Source organism: Amblyomma americanum, chromosome 8, assembly GCF_052857255.1.
Source record: "Amblyomma americanum isolate KBUSLIRL-KWMA chromosome 8, ASM5285725v1, whole genome shotgun sequence".
NCBI classification, from domain to species: Eukaryota; Metazoa; Arthropoda; class Arachnida; order Ixodida; family Ixodidae; genus Amblyomma; species Amblyomma americanum.
Window position 1 is genome coordinate 32109090 of NC_135504.1, and position 16770 is coordinate 32125859.

General features: G+C 51.8%; 1 protein-coding gene across 1 annotated transcript; it reads right to left on the minus strand.

Annotated features, from left to right (window-relative positions):
* Positions 1–1891: 1891 nt before the first annotated feature.
* On the minus strand, positions 1892–15115 carry LOC144101251 (uncharacterized). Its single transcript, XM_077634338.1, has 2 exons — positions 12859–15115; positions 1892–6464 (listed from the first exon to the last, which is right to left on the minus strand). The coding sequence occupies exons 1-2, from the start codon at positions 14101–14103 to the stop codon at positions 5355–5357; spliced, it is 2355 nt and encodes a 784-aa protein (XP_077490464.1). The 5' UTR covers positions 14104–15115; the 3' UTR covers positions 1892–5354.
* Between the last annotated feature and the right edge of the window lie 1655 nt (positions 15116–16770).

A 16770-nucleotide genomic window follows, 5' to 3' on the forward strand; every position in this document is an offset into this window, starting at 1 on the left:
ATCGCCAGACTACACAAAAGGGTTCGTTGTTCAGTGCGATGCTAGTGAGCGAGGCATGGGCGTTGTACTGTGCCAAAGGGACAATGGAGAAGTGGAACACCCCGTCCTGTATGCTAGTCGTAAGCTGACCTGTCGTGAGCAGGCGTACAGCGCCACCGAGAAAGAGTGTGCGTGTCTCGTGTGGGCCGTTCAGAAATTGTCATGCTACCTAGCCGGCTCGAGGTTTATCATTGAGACGGATCACTGCCCTCTCCAATGGCTGCAGACCATATCTCCCAAAAATGGCCGCCTCCTGCGCTGGAGCCTCGCTTTGCAACAATATTCCTTTGAGGTGCGTTACAAAAAGGGGAGTCTCAACGGTAACGCCGATGGCTTAAGTCGAAGCCCCTAACGTAGGAATCCGCCTCAAAGTTGTTGGTTACTGGTGTTTTCTTCCTGAGGCAGGATTTTTAACATATTGCTTTTGTTTAGTGTTTCAAAGTGATTATGTGCTTTCTAGTGCAATTTTCCAATTTGTGGACGCGTTCTGAGTGCTGCTTGACTACTGTAAGGAACTAGGCAGTAGTATAAAAGGGGAAAGAGCCTGGCAGAGCTTAGTGAGGGTTGTCTCGTGCTTGCTGACTGAGCGGTTGCGTTTCGGCGTAGTTCTAACGCTTGCTGGGAACGAGCACAAAAATGGCAACTCTCCTGAAGTGACTTTGCAGTGCCCTGTGTGATCCTGAACCTGAGAACGAGGCCTTCTCTGTGCGCTGCGCTCAAGCAACGTCGAGGGACGACCGGTTTCGTTTACGAGCATCATCGAGCGACATCCCTCTGGACAGCGGATGCAGTCCCCTGACCATCGGGATCTCCTTCTCCCGGCGGGGCGGTCTGTTACGTCTCGCCTTCGACGCGCGGTATAGCCGGCGCGGATGCAACGGACGCCGCGGCTTCGTTCATCGCGGCCGCAACGCCTCCCGCCAAGCGCGTCCAGACAGGTTTCAGTGCCACGTGTCGTCGTGCGTGCGTGTGTGTGTGTGTGCATGCTGCTGCCCACGCTTGTCAAAGCGCGGCAGCCGGGGAGAGGAGCTCCCCAACTGGGAGGCGAGGAGGTCTGACCGGCGCCGGCCTGGCTGACGCGCCCGTCACGTCTGGACATGTTCAAGCGTCGCCGTATCGGACGCCTCTTCCCAAGCCGTTCCCTCTTGCCCTCGACTCCGTGGGTATAAAGCGAGCTGCCCCGGACGCCAACGAGAGCCTTCGATTCCTTCCTTCGAGTAACGTGGTCGCCCTGACCGGCTGCTCTTTTGCGATGCCAGAATAAACAAGTTGTTCTGTTGCCAGTCGACTCATCCTTTGCCGGGACCTTCGGATGTTTCCAGCTTTGCCCCAGGCCGCCAGGCCAACGCTACCCTTGGGGCTTGCAACCCAAATGCAACAATGTATGTATGTATGTATGTATGTATGTATGTATGTATGTATGTATGTATGTATGTATGTATGTATGTATGTATGTATGTATGTATGTATGTATGTATGTATGTATGTATGTATGTATGTATGTATGTATGTATGTGTGTGTGTATGTGTGTGTGTGTGTGTGTGTGTGTATGCATGTGTGTATGTATGCGGAGGGGTGGCAAGTGGTGCTACCGTACTCGGTATTTCATTTTATTTATGTTCTAACCTATATGTGAGATTAAAAGGCGCGGTTCAGGCGACGACTCTGGCTGGTTTAAGTATCTACCGTAACCGAGCGAGGAAGTCACTGCGAATTTTCATTCGGAATAAAACATTTCCTCTTTTGCAGAATTTCTGCGTGCCACCCACCCGAAGTCATCCTCAGTGCACGGCTGTCGATACAACTGTGGAGGCGCGAACCCGGTGATCACCTTCCAGCCGCGAACTGTTTCGAAGTTTCGACGTTGTCTTTATTGACAGATAGATGTGTACATATACATAGATGCGAAGTGGTCTTAAACCATGCAGCACCGACAGGGCTTGGGCTTATCCGGTCATGCGTGTCAATTGCATTAGCGGTGTGAGGTGCTTGTTGCAGTGGTTGCGGTACATGTGTCCGCGCTCAGTTCCCGCTACGCGGTATCACGAGCGTCAAATATTCGCTGGCGAATTCACACAAAACACCGTCGCCCACGTACTGTAATGCAGGAGGACATGCCATGCGATCGCTTTCTATGCGTGCTTACGTATCAGGCACGCATCAAGGAAGCTTAATGCGGCGATTTTTTTCCAAAAGTAAAAAAAAAAGCAACAAGCGTAAAAAAGTAAGGAGTATGAAACAGAATCAAACGTGGAACAGGATGTTCAATGTTTCAACGAAAAATGATGGCGCATACGTAATTAAGCGATGAGGGAGGTTTGCATGTATACATGCACATTGTCACTGTCATGGAGTTAATTCATATAAACGATGAAAAGACCGTGTTCTTGCTCAAGCCTACCTTTCTGCATTTTTTTTGTTGGTGCAGTTCTATCTTGATACGAGACGTGACCTAGCTTTCAAAAAAAGTTTCAGTGAACCAGTGTCTTGCAACCGAAACAAAAAGGTGAGGTCGAGTGGCTGTTGTCTGGACTTGAGTTACTAGCACAACACGAACGACGACGAAGACAAAAAAAATGTGTCGTTTTAGTTTGAGCAGCCCGCTCTTGCTATCATTTGGCGCCACCACATTTGGGTTCAGCCACAGATCTGTTTGCACCGCTGTTCAAAATTTCCTGATAGAATCTCACCGACTGCCTTGCTAAGTGTTCCATCCTTTTCTTTTCTATCAATTATTACATTTTGACTAAATCATTAATATTTAATCCCTCTCTTTATTAATATTCTTAAAATTTTAAAATCAAAACACTCATCCCTTTCCTGTTCATGACGAAAAATTCACCGGTGTTGCGCTCCCACGTCCTTTTCCCTTTTGTTAACTGCGTTCAGGTGAATAGCCACCCGATTCTTGGCCGATCCCCCAGTGTGGGTATGTGCCATCTTTTGATAGGCTAACAACAACAACAACAAATCCGTTATTTTTTTTGTAGTCAAGCTCTCGCTTGCCGTCTAACGGTGCCAATTTCTTACGTGCCTGCCAAAGCAGCAGCGTTTGTCGCGCCAAAAGTCACTCACGCATGCTTGCAAAGTTCCAGCGCTGAAGCTGGGACTTCCAGAACGAGCACAGCACATATGTATGACAAGCGTCCTTGGAAACTTCGACGACCGACTCCTTTCTACTTCGGTGGCTTCTGACAACACCCTGTTCGCGACACCACATCACTGCACTGCGGGTTTTTGTTCGTTTCCGGGCCCGGGCAGGTCTGACGTCACCCAGCTGTCCGGGAAAGATGCGAGCAGCCGTCGTCGACGACTTGCAACGACGTCGACGAATACGCGACATCCGTGGAGCCGCGAGATGAGTATAACTTTCTTGGCGTCGGGCCGCGGGGTTGCGCTTGAACACGCGTGCTAAACCTTCGCTTTATTTTTGGGGAGGCGACACTTTTTTTTCTCTGACTGATGGCTATGCACTCGGCGCCCGACGGTGGGGGAAGTATTTCTGAACGCCGCGCGCATCCTTCGGTTTCGCTCGGGGCGTGTCGGTAGACCCGCAAATGTCGCTGGCGTCTCTTCGAAGACTCGACCCTCCGCCCTGGTGTCCCACCCAACCCCCGACCGCTGCGCTTCTTACTACAGCCCGCGGATTCGTCGGGCGTGTCGCGACGTGAGAATGGGGCATTTTAATTACCGTGCTGTAATTTGCGATATGGTGAGGAGGACGGTGTATGTAGGGGAGGAAGGCTGCTGCATATATATGCAGATGCGTCCGCTCACCCCACGATGCACTTGCCGAGGGACCCGGGCTGTATACGACGATTGAAAACTTCCCGGTGGCAGCTCAACTATTATACCGTTGTCCCTGACGTGCCTAGACGGTGATTCACTGGGAACAGCGCAGTATAGATCACAAGCAGTTACGGGGATATATGTGTGCCTCTTCAAGTGAAAGAATGAACTTTCGAAGCTAAACTTGAGAAGAATGCATGTTAGAGGGTGATCATCATTGTAGCCATCTCTATTATGTCCGCTGCGCCAACTCGGGACAGAGGCTCTGCTTAGAGCGATCGCCGGCTACCTTTGTATGGCTCAAACCACGACCTGCATATTCTGCGATTCTCTCAGCTTTATCGCTCAGCTTACTTGTCGTCCGCCAAGGGAGTTTTAGATGACCGTCAACAATCATCGGCGACACTTCAGTTCCAGGAGTGACTGCGAGCATGCACGGCGGGTTTATCTCCGCACCAGAAGTGAATAGAGAGGTTTAGCATAGCGCGATCCGCTACCGCGGGGCACCGCTGGGTACACGCTGATTGGTCCTGACGCGGCTGGCGCGCACGCAGCTGACGGGTACGTGGCGCCATCTGGCGCCCCCAGGGTGATCTGCGCATGCGTAGTGGCGCCTCGCGGAAGCGGATCGCGCTATGCTATAACTCTCTAACGACTAGTCTGCTAGAAATTTCCGTTTTCTTTAGCTCCGCCGACATCGTGTTTCTGGTGTACTTAGCTTAAGAGTACATTACAACCACGAAGTTTCGATATTGGTCCACTATGCCTTCCGAATACGCAGCACATAGGTCATAAAAGCTGCATGAAGGCTGGCATCATTGTAAGGCGCCCGTAGACACCTGGAACACTTTGTACACCCACTGTGACGGCGGGTTTTGCACTAGCTCGCAACTTTGTATATCAGACGCTAAGTGGAGGGTTCTTCGCATTACCTCTTGTACTCCACAAAGTTGGCATGACGTATAGTGTATCTGTCGTATACACTGGACTGGCTGTATAGCACATATGCAATGCGAAATGGGCACGGCAATATGTCCTTGGCTTCGTTATCCAGCTGGCGATCTTGCGTGCAGTCATTTTCTGCGTGTTTGCAGCAAATGCGCAGAGGTTTGAGTGCTTCTCGTTGATCATGAAATGGTTGAAAATAACACTTGTTATAAGAAGCTTTGCGTACTAAGGGCGCATTTTGTCTCTCAGTTTACGAGCGTTGACATGAGCTCCATCATAACATTTGGTCTTCACCGTGACTTCACGGGAAGGTGCATGGGGAACCACAGTAAAAACTTGTGAACGCTTCGCTCTGCACATCTGACGACAGAGGAGGCAGCCAAAGAGCTTTTGCTGAAATTCTGACACTTATTGGTGCGTGATGCGCGAGAGGCACACGCTGTTTGTTGTTTTGCAGAATGCACTCGCGTGCATACTCGAGGGACAAGCCACAATGCGTTGTCAGCTGGCCATTTTGCACGAGTACATTTAAAGCCGCACATCCGAGGAACGCTCCGCAGAAACACCTATTCAGTCTTCACGCTTTCCCATTGTTCTCTAACTCGTCCTCAATGACCAACGGTCTCTTGTTACTGAAGCGTCGCTCCAGGTTGGGCTTACACGACTGACGCCTGGTGGGCGAACTCTGCTGCGCCGCCGCCGATGCCTGGGACAAGTGCTTGCGGTAAGGGCTTGTGTCAGCCGGCACCGTGGTTGCCACCAGCGGTGGAACCTGTGGGTCCGACAGGTGACCCACGGACGAACTGGACACCAGCACGCCGGCCGAACGCGTACCACGCAGCCGCGCCGCCAGGCGGCCCAGCGGCGTTAACGCCACGAGCGCCACCACACCCTGGGCGGCGAAGCATCCGAAGAAGGCGTACCACAGTTGGTGCAGCCGCAGCGCCACGGCGAGCGGCGGCGACGACCACATGAAGAACGCCAGTAGCACCAGCGCCACCAGTCGGAAGAAGCGCACGCGGTCGGCCCGGAACTCGGCTTTGGCCGGCTTCGTCTGCGGCTGTGGTCCGCCGCAAAGCCTCGGACCGACGAGGCCTAACAATGCGGCCGCCGTCAGCAGCATGGCGGCGATGGGAGCACCCAGGAACACGGCCGCGCCAAGGGAGTCGTTGAGCAGGCACAGCGGCTCGCCGTACAGTGGTCTCAGCGGCCAGTCTGGCTGCAGACGGTCGATGGCGAGCGCGGCTGCCACGATGGCGGCGGGGCCGAGCCAGCAGACTAGGCCTAGCTGGCGAATGGAGCGTCCGTCCGGACGCATGCTCCGCAGGGCGTGCAAGGCCTGGTACGTGTCGCCGGCCAGGGCAGTGGTCCAGGCGACGCAGGCGAGGTTCCAGTAGTGGAAAGCCACCCCGAGCGCCGCGCAGCCCCGGCCGAAAGGCTCGATGTGTGGTTCCAGGAGCAGGGTGAACTGCGAGATGATGGCGCTCGCCGCCATGCAGGCGGCCATCTTGTGCCTGCGCACGTGCAGCTCTAGCAGCCTGGTGGCCAGCAGCAGCGCGAGGCAGACGATGGACGCACCCAGCCCCAGCCGAGACACGAACAGCAGGGCGGGCGTCCAGATGAAGCTGATCCGGTGGCAGGCGCAGACCAGGGCGTACCACCCGATCGTCCGGTTCTGTTCGTTCACCTGCGTGCGCAATGGACGGAAGGCTCACTGCTAAGCACGAGATGCTTGCGTATAGGTGGCATCAACCATCGTTTCATGCACGCTCACATTTCTGCCATACCTCGGCCCGGAAGCGGCGCATACCAGGATGTAGACAGCGTGAAAAAGGAAATATTTCGCTCTTGAGCAGAGCTCAACGTTGAATTCTTTCAGTTTCCGCTTGACCAGTCTTCTTTCACTCCCTCATTTATACCCTTCCCTAACACTTGACCAATAATTGTGGGAATAATGTCAGTGGCTACTTTCAGCTTATGAAGAAAGTAACCATTGAAATTCTGCTTGCTAAAGCTCCAGTGGACTTCTGAGGCATACCTCACGCATGACAAGTCCGCAGACCAGTGTTTACCACTTTAGGGCTTTAACGTACTCTGAAATATTGCGCAGGTGGTCGAGCACCGTACCAACGAACCAGTGCACTGCAGTAGAACGCCATCGCAGTGGGCGGCTTGGGGTGGGGGGTGGGGGGGCTGTAACCGTGTGACAAGCGTTACTGCGCAAGACACGGAGGGGAGGGGTTGAGAAGTTTACGTGTATGCTGAGGCGACACCGACATCTGCACAGGCAGCCGAAAACGGCAGTTGAAAGGAAAACTTTAGTAGGAGTGGAGGAAAAAAATTGCCTTGAAGTTAGACAAAAAGCCACTGCTCAATGCACACCATAATATAAGCAGTTTTATCACCTAATTCCTATGTTATTGAGCCACAGTGTTCTATATGCAACACTCGAGTGTCGTCATAATGACCTGTTCTATTATTAATCCTACTGTCGGCGCCGAGGTAGCTAGGCCATTCATGGCCTTTGGCTTCTGCGCTAAGTAAATGCCAGCAGCAGCCAAGGCTACAAACATTCCTGAGGGTATCGGACCTGGAATTACTGCCGCAGTTTTGGCGGCGGAAATGTGTTTTTAGGCAGGTAGACATACAGTGGACGGCTGCTGTCTCCCTGCTCGTCTACGTATGCTCAGTATTTGAGTACAGTTTGCAACAAGAACGACACAGTGTCATGCTTAGCCAGCCTTTCCCTTATACTTTACAGGAGGCGCTGACTTAGCATATTGTTTTTTCGTTGGGGGAGGGGGAGGAGGGAAGAAAACTGCGCAGTAACTGCCTCACTTCTAAGTGGACACCTCAAACGTGCCCTGAAGGATAGGATGAAGGAGGGAATGAAAGAAGAAATAGGTGCCGCAGCGGGTAGTTCTGGAATAATGGGCATTTTTTCCAAGCACAAAATTAAACCTCTTCGACTGCCTTAAATGAGTCATTGTTTCACAATTGTTTGTCTGTACAAGGAACCCTGGCCAATCCTCCATATGGGTATGTGCCACTCCAACAGAGGACAACAATAATGGAAACGCGCCCCGGTGTCTAAGTGGTTAGGGCACTCGGCTACTGAGACGGATCACCCGGGTTCGAACCCGACCGCGGCGGCCGCGCTTGGATGGAGGCGAAACGCAAAAGATGCCAGTGTTCTGTGAGATGTCAGTGCGCGTTAAATATCCCCAATTGGCCGAAAGTGTTCAGGAGCACGACACTATGCTCCTAGTTCGCTCTTGCTTATTTCACTCCCACCTTCCTCCCTTCCCGCACGGCGCGGTTGAGGTGTCCACCAAGAAGTGAGGCAGTTACTGCACCACTTCGTTTCCTCAGAGGCCACTGATTAAAATTAAATTAATAATGGGCGCCTCTCGCGTTTCGCCTGCATCGAAATGCGGCCGCCGCGCCCAGGCTCGAAATCGGGTATTCCGGCTCAGTAGCTTAGCGCTCTGAACACTGAGCCACGGCGGCGGGTTATTTCACCAAGTATCGATCATATCCGCTAGCGGAGAACGTTAAGTCGTGGTTGGGTGGTTATGTGGAAAGAAAAGGTGCAGTAGTTTGAAGCTTATTCATTGTTAAACAGGTAACAAACGCGCAATAAAGCAGGAGCTAAAGGCGTATCCTGATAGGGGCTCCTGCCTTATCGAGTAGTAACGGCAGACAAGGTGCAATTTCAGACAAAACTTGAAAGCATATACCATACGTCTTGTACAGACAGCAAACTTTGAAATTGAACACAAAATAAAACTGTAAGAACACTAACAAGCATATATAATACATCAAATATACATAGCACACGTTTAAACAGAAAGTTAAATTATTGTATTTTAACAAAGCAACATAAGGAGAAATTATAAAGTTAAATATTTATTATTTCACTTTCCAGCAGGAATCTTCTTAGTGACTTCTTTGAAATACGTGCCCTGAAATCAATCCTGTTTCCTAGGTTATTTAAAATAGGGGGACTTGGTAGTTTAAGTGTGGCGTGCCATAGTTTGTACGTATGCAAGGTATTCTAAGTGTTTCTTTTCGTAAGCAGTATCGATTTGGTGTCTTCACATCGGACACCTGAACCGTGCCGCCAGGGGAGGTGCTAAAAGTAGGTGAAGAGAAAAAGTCGCCATAGTAGAGGGCTACGGGTTAATTGCGACCACCTATTAACATGCTCTGACATTAAGCTGCACATGAGCGCTTTAGTAATACGGCCAGCGCGGTCGGGGTTCGGTGCTCAGACCTCGTTCTCGTTCTGTGACCACTGAGCCACCGCAGTAGGACGGAAATGCATAGTCCACTGCGTATGCACCGTACTCAATCGAAGTGCAGGTGCCGCAGTGGAACTAAGCATATGTTTTAAGGGAAGTAGTGACGCAAATAGCACGGAAATGCATTCAGGCGTTTAAACTTCTTTTCTGCGAACAGTTCTGAGACAGGCTTATAGAAACACTCCAGTCCTCACACCTATTGCAGTATGCGGCTTCTGCACCTGCCAACAAACACTGACAGCCCTTTGTCTGTATGCTTCTTTGCTCGTCCGTGCACTTGCGGTTCTTTGATAGCATTAACTTTAATTTGGCATGGATGACCAAAACTGTGATTTCCGTTTTATAGCGACATCTGTTGAGACCACATTCCGCGTTATGCGGCGTCGGCGTAACACACCAAGTGCAATGTGCCACGATGATTGGTAAGAATGTGGTGACTTCATGTACGACGTCATGACAACGCTCCACGATGGTTGGTCAGAATGGAGCTACTTTGTGCATTACGTACCCACTTCGCCAAAAGTAACCGGGCAGCGGTGGTTTGTTTTCTGAACGCGTAGCGATGCTATTACAGCAGCCCTAAAGCTCTGAATCTGTACAAAGTAAGGGGAGCCCTTGTATTCACGTTTTGACACCTTTCGGTCTTTAGAGGTGCCGTAACGGCTCCGTTATACCGTTGAGAAGCGAATACCTGCTGCTCGGTTACTTTTGGCGAAGGGGGTACGTCATGACAACGAGCCACGATGATTGATCAGCATGGAGTGACTTCATGTATGACGTCATGAGAGTGCTCCACGATGAGTGGTCAGATTAGCGTGATGATAGTATATATGGTATATGGCAACATGACAACGCGCCAAGATGACATGGTAAAAATGGAGTGGCTATACGTATGACTGCATGAGAACGCGTCACGATGATTGGTCAGAATGACGTGATTTCACAGATGACGTCTTAAGAACGCGCCACGGTGATTGGTCAAAATGGAGTGACTGCATGTATGACGTCATAACAACGCGCCACGATGGTTGTTCAGAATGCCAGTCACAGAGTGATTCGAACACAGCGAGTGATTCGAACACCCTCTGCCTTCCAGGTATGACGAACGCCTCGAGTTTCAGCGTCTTCAAAGGAGACACTTCCCTCCACCTCATAGGAAATTAGACACCCCAGATGCCGTCTCTTGGCAGCAGATATAAACACATTTCGAAACCTCCATAGACTACATCTCATACACCCGACATCATACACCGATACACGTCCCTGGTGCGAGGCCCGCCCGCCATACCCTCCTCCTGATTTCGTGGGTATGTGGGGCCAAACCAAACAATCTGCAGACGAAAAACACGGCGCTGCTGACCAGCGATAACCCGGAGGACCAACGGGCCCTCGTACAACAGGTCCGAAGGGCAGCTCAAGCCAGTGGAGCCCTGGAATGAGGGCCCCACCCATTAGCTCGAACAACGCTCCTTCATTTTAATCGTTTTCCTCCTCCTCCTCCTCCTCCTCCTCCTCCTCCTCCTCCTCCTCCTCCTCCTCCTTCATCTCTTCTCTCAGGGCGTAATTGAGATGTCTACCGGAGACATTAACTGCGTCATTTTTTTCCCCGGAACCAATTATTGCGGCTAATTTGAGGCGCAAGACTGCACGTTGTTCTTCTGTGGCTAACAGCATATATCGAAGCTAGCTCCCTTTTTCAGCGCGCACTATGTCAGAAATGCGAGAACAGAGGCTAATTACTACTGCTTTTCGTTTCTTGAATGCGCAGAGTGTAGCCAGAATGAGGACGAACAAAAAAACCATCAAATGGACGTAGCCTCGTTCCTGCGCGTGTCTACCTTAGCTTATTTCATCAAGCAGAGGATCGTACCGTGTGCTCATCAAAACGTACGCAAGCCGTAGTTGTTGTCCGCTCTGATTCTCAGCAGACAAGCTTTGCTTCGGAAAATTTATTGCTCAAAACGCAACGAGCCAGCTGTTATAGTGGTAACAAGGATATCAATGTGCAGGTGTGAGCAATATGAAAGGTAATCTTGCTTTACATTCCAGAAACAAGTTTTGTACTTTTCAAAAGATAAAGGAAACAGTCGTTTAGTGGAAAGGCACCCAGCAAAACACACAGCGTGTCCTCTTCATTCATGCGTTGACAGTAATTGCCTGCCGTGGCGGTTCAGTGGTTAGAGCACTCGGCTGCTGAGCCCGAGGATGCGGGTTCAGACCCGACCGCGGCAGCTGCGTTTCGATCGGCGCGTAAGGCAGAAGGTGTCCTTGTGCTGTGCGGTGTCAGTGCACGATAAAGAAACCCAGGCGGACGAAATTATTTAGGAGACATCCGCTACAGCAGCTCTTTCTCTCTTACTTCTTTCACTCCCTTCTTACTTTTTTCACTCCTTTCTTCCTTGCTTCCCTTTCGTTGCGGTTCAGGCGTCCGCACAGAAGTGAACAAAAAAAAAACACTATATTTTAACCTCTCACATTCCGCTGCGACACATGGCCTATGAGGGACTCCGTAGCGGAGGCCTCCGGACTAATTTAGACTCCCTGGGGCTCCGTTACTGCGCCCGTTCAGCAGAAATGATTTTTTTACAGTAATTGTCGATTTCATGAGGACATATCTATCCCTGTCATTGTCCCTCGACCCGTGCGAGTCCTAACCGCGGTGAACAGATAGTGTGTTTCCAGAACGCTAACTTGTCGGCTAAAAGGCTTATAGACTATGGGTTTGAAGTTATGTGCCATGCCTATAGGCAAGGCTTGTGTAACAAAAACTTCTTATCTTACCATTACTTTATTGCGACATTTCGCTGTAGAGTTTATTTGTCTATAACATCAGAGTGCATGCATTTACTGAATGGTCTTCTGTGCGGAAAATTCCGCCAGGTTTCAATAGACAAGGCGAGGAAATGAGAATTGCCCAAACAAAGAAAACTTAACCCTCCCAGCTCCCCTCTCATTATCCGTCTCTTTTCCGAATATCGTTATAAAACTCTTTCTGACGCTCACCTTGTTGCCTCAGTGTCTGTTAAATACCTAACGTAATCAATGCCTCTGATTATCTGCAGCCGCGTGTGCCACTTCAGTGGCTGTAGTATTGCTATACTGAACAGTTTTAAATCCGGCTTCGGTGACTGCATATAGGCGGAGGCTAAATGTGAGCACACTTGAGCTCTGATATTTGGGCACAATTGAAGAAACCAGGTCGTCCGAATCAATCTGGAGCCCTCACTGTATGTGAAGGCTCGTAGTGCTCCGCCAGCTTCGACGAATAACAAGACATTACTACTACGCTTCCATTGCTTTAGCTCACAGATCTCTTACTTCCACAGGCCACCGGTTATTTGTGTTGTACATCACTCTCATGACTTAGCGCAATGTACGCCTTTTGGGGAGTTCTCCGAGGTGAAGTGAGATTTGAGATGAGGGGAGTACTAACTATTTAGCATACACCCAAGCGCAGCCATGCGGCGACTAAAATTGAGACACAACCGTTCCCACTTCGAGTTGTTGATGAACTGCGCCTCGACTTGCCGTGTGTTTGCCATCTCGGTTAGCCTATCTGGTAAACCGACTCCCCTAAACAGGCGGTGGTCCCGGGCCTGATCCGTGGACCAGAACCAATTTTTCCTCGACGGCGAAGTTTCCGTGAAAGTTGTACAGCTTTTCCTTGTAGCTGCATAGCTACAGTGCTAAGGGAAATGCTAATAAGTGATCACTCTCTTATGTGTTAACTTCATTAATCATGATGAAGACCAGCACAGCTTCCAGTGGAGCGCTCACCTCTGCCACCAGGAGGAACTGGTCGGGCGCAAACACCTGCCCGCGGCTCACGTTCAAATGCAGTGACCCGTTGCGCAGCAGGACCAGGTGCTTAGAGCCCAGCTGGATCAGCGGACACTCAGGCAGAGGCTTGTCGAACGGGTCCGGCTGCTTCACATCTGCACTGACGCACATTCCTTCGGGTCCCTGCACCATGCCCGGCGCGCAGCCCACGGGCACGCAGGCCCCGGTCAGGTCGTCCCTCATGCGGCTGTCGTCGCGGCACTCGAGAGGTGAGTCCTCCGGGTTGCGCCACGCGCGGAACTCTATTTGCCACTCGTACGAGACCACGCTGCCCTTCGGTTCAAGCTCGTCCGTGTACGCGCCGCACGACAGCCGTTGCTTCTGCGTCACGTCACACAGCGCGCAGTGGTAGTTCCGGTAGTTCCTGCGTGCCACGCGGTCGTGCACGTATGCCGTGTACGCGGAACAACGGGACATCAGCTCGGCGCTACCGTTGCGACATCGCGTAGCCACCTCAGCGCCCGCAGCGCACGAACGCAGCAGGTGGGCCTGCGAGAAGTTCTTCCAGCCGGACCTCTGGACCCGGAGCATGCAGCGGTGCTTTTCGTTTCGGTCCGTCACCAAGAACCGGTTGTCGCCCGTGTAGGTCAGATTACCGACGGCCACCAGCTGCCTGAGAGACCTCTCGTCGAAGATCACCACGGGACCGGGTCCTCGGCCGCCCAGCGGATCGGTGTCGCAGTCGATACTCGCGGGCCACGTGGCGAGTCGAGCAGCGTCTCCGTGACACGCCGCACAGAAGACGTTCCAGTACATGTGCTCAGACTCGGATGAGAAGGCGGGCACGTCTTCGAGGTAGTGCTTAGAGGCGGGGATCCCGTTCTCTTCCTCGTCGCCGCGGTCCTCCCAACCTTCGCAGAGACGTCGCACGGGGTCGTCCTCGGGCCACCGGGAGGGGCACGTCCTCGTTGAGAAGAATCCGCTGGGGTGGCAACGCCAGGAGTGGGCCGGCTCGCGGCTAGGACTTCTCGGCGCGTCCACGCAGCAGTCACCGAACTGGGCGCACGCGTAGTCGCACTTGCAAGCCAGCCGCGAGCTGTCGGGCCGCCCGTTGGAGCAGAGGTCGTCGTCCGACTCGGGACACAGGCCCGCGTTGAGCCGGTCTCCGCGGATGCTCCGCCAGTTGGATGCCAACGCTTGCGCCAGCCCGGCCAGCACGACGAGCTGTGCCGCGATCAACATTGCCGCCCAGTCTTCTTAGCGCTCTTGCCAGACTACGACGGCGACGGGTGACGAGGCAGAGTAGCTCGACTGACGGCAAGGAATCATTGACCGCGCGCTGTCTTACTTTGGCCGGGAGCCCGTCGTCGTTCCAGGAACATCAGTTGTCCCTCTTAGAAGCGGCACGTGGTGCCAACGAAAGGCACATCCTCTTCTCGCAAGGCTTCTCTCACGGTTCCACGTGGTTTAACCCACAGTCCCTCATGGCCGACGACAGAACGCACACGCACACAGCACGCACGTATTAGTCGTGCTAGTCCAAGCTCTTCAGATGCAATCTCTCTGCCTTCTTTCCATATCACACAAGAGAAACAGGCCAGATACAGGAGGGGTGTTGTCAGCGATTGCTAGAGCGGCTCGACTCGCACCGCCGCCAGGGAAAACGTGTCCTCATGATGCACCCGCATTCTCAGCGCCGTCTCCCAGCCCTATTCACGTCTTCTGAATAGCAGAGTGCTGCCGGCAGCGTGCCCGGAGACGGACGTCACCTGGCCCGCTGCACATCTCCAAGCGAATGGGCTGGATCGGGAACTAGGTTTCACCGCGAACCAATACAGACAGCGAGGAACGGCAGCGGCGGACAGCCCGTTCTCGTCGTCTCGGCTTGGGGAACTGCTTGTCGCTGCGATTGCTAACTCTGATGAGACGACGCACGCCCGGTGGCTCCGCAGTGAGCGCGCGCCGCGGCGGCTGTTCGCCTTGTCGGCTCCCGGGATCGTGTCCCACTATTTTGGGCCCCCCCTCTCCGGGCGCGGTTGGGAGCTCGCTAGCTCGTCGGCAGCGTGCGTGCTTGACTCGGGTGAGGGAGCGCCGCCCTCGGAATTGGGGCCAAAGCTGCGGCCTTTTGTGTGGTCTCCACCGGGCGCGGCTCACTGGATCTCGTCGCTGGAAGCCGACGGCGTCGCCTCCCGAAGAGAAAGAGCACGCGTCTTTCCACGAGCGCCGGCTCTGCCCCAGGTCCGGAACCTCCTGGCACCCCCCCCCCCCCCCTCCTTCCTTTGCCTCGAATGCTCCGTTCCAGTTTTTGAGTTTGGTTCTAGGCTGTTGAAAAAAGGGGTGTGCGGGCGGGGATGGCGAGGGGTGGAGGGATTCCTGGCGCTTCGGTGTCTTTTTATTGTCTTTTGCGGTTGATGTCTCGGCAGCCCTTGCACTTTAAACGAGAGTGGCGGGTAGGTTGGGAGCGCATGTGTTTGTGTGTATTCAGGGTGATCTCAGCCCGCTTGGCGGGGAGAGGGGAGAGAGAGATTTATTTCGAGAAAGGGGGAGAGTAGGAACATTTGGACGAGAGCATCGCGGGAGTTTACACAATGACTGCGGCCCGGGAACGTCTGGAAATAGTGAAGACGAGCTTGTCCGCGACAGTGGTGTCCCCGCGTTAGTAGAATAAACAGAACGAAAAGAAAAGCAGCAAAGGCGGATTTGCGGGTCGAATTGCGCTGGGGACGATGCAGTAGAAAGTGGGAGATTTGTCTTTGCATCACTGCCTGCTATAACTTCGCACGTGAAGTGAACGGGACCGGCAGGCAGTCGCTCAAACCAATGAAAGCAGGGAACGTCAACCTTTACCTGCAGCGGGGAAATGTTTGTTTGTTTATTCATACTGTCAACCCAAGTAAGGGCCTTTACAGGAGTGAAAAAAATAGAACAAAGAAAAGATAACAAGTCTTGCTCCAAGTCGACAACAATGCTAAACACAACGACAATACAAAACAGTGCCTCTTACTATAAAAAGTGACATGCAGTGCATAAAGGCAAAAATACGCTCGTATTATTACATACCAAGACGCATTCATATCAGGGAAGATGAGAGCCTCTAAAGCAGCAGTAAAAACACTGACAAATGAAGATATGGCAACGGGATCTGGTAGTTTGTTCAATTCTTTAATCACCCTTGGAAAAAAGCTCTTTTTGGAGGTATCATTCCGTGTAACTGATGGCTGTATGTATAAACTTTGCCTATGTCTGGAGCGTTGATCTGGTGAAATTGCACACAAGTCAGGTGAGTTAATTTTAATCTGGTTATGAATAATTAGAAATAAAAGTTTTAAGCGATCAAAATTCGTTCCTGTAGTTCTAAGGGGGGAAGGTTTGCACGCTGGTATTTATTAAATATGAATCTTGAAGCCAGTCGTTGATTCCTGTCCAATTTATGTCGGTTAGTTGCAGTGTGTGGGTCCTATGCCATATTATTTCTGAATATTCAATAATTAGCCTTATTAGCATCTTATAGGCAATGGTTTTCACTTCAGGAGTTGCATTACGCAGTCTGCGCCTGAGAAATAATTTTTAGTTCATTTTGAAAGGGTATAGTCAAGCCGGAGGTGAGCAAATACGACCAGACTAAGCTGGGAATATTTACTTCCCCACAGCGCTCAAAAATTGAACACGTACAGATAGAAAGACAACACAATGGGCTGCTTTTTTTTGGGCACTTTGGTGCAGTGGAACATGCGTAGCTAATGTGTACTTTGTAGTCAGTCATCTTTCAGCCATAAAATTGCTACACTACTAATTTCCCATCAATCAACATTGCAGAGTAAAAATATAGAAACACCCCCCCTATGCCTTCCTTGGTTAAGAGGACTCTTGGATGAGCAGTTCGTCCTGGGCATGTTTTTGCCAGTAAAA

Excerpts from the sequence above, each read along its gene's own strand:
- LOC144101251 (XM_077634338.1), bottom strand. The coding sequence starts at position 14,103 with ATGTTGATCGCGGCACAGCTCGTCGTGCTGGCCGGGCTGGCGCAAGCG. Across the intron at positions 6,465-12,858 it reads AGTTCCTCCTGGTGGCAGAG|GTGAACGAACAGAACCGGAC; the intron begins GTGAGCGCTCCA and ends TTGCGCACGCAG.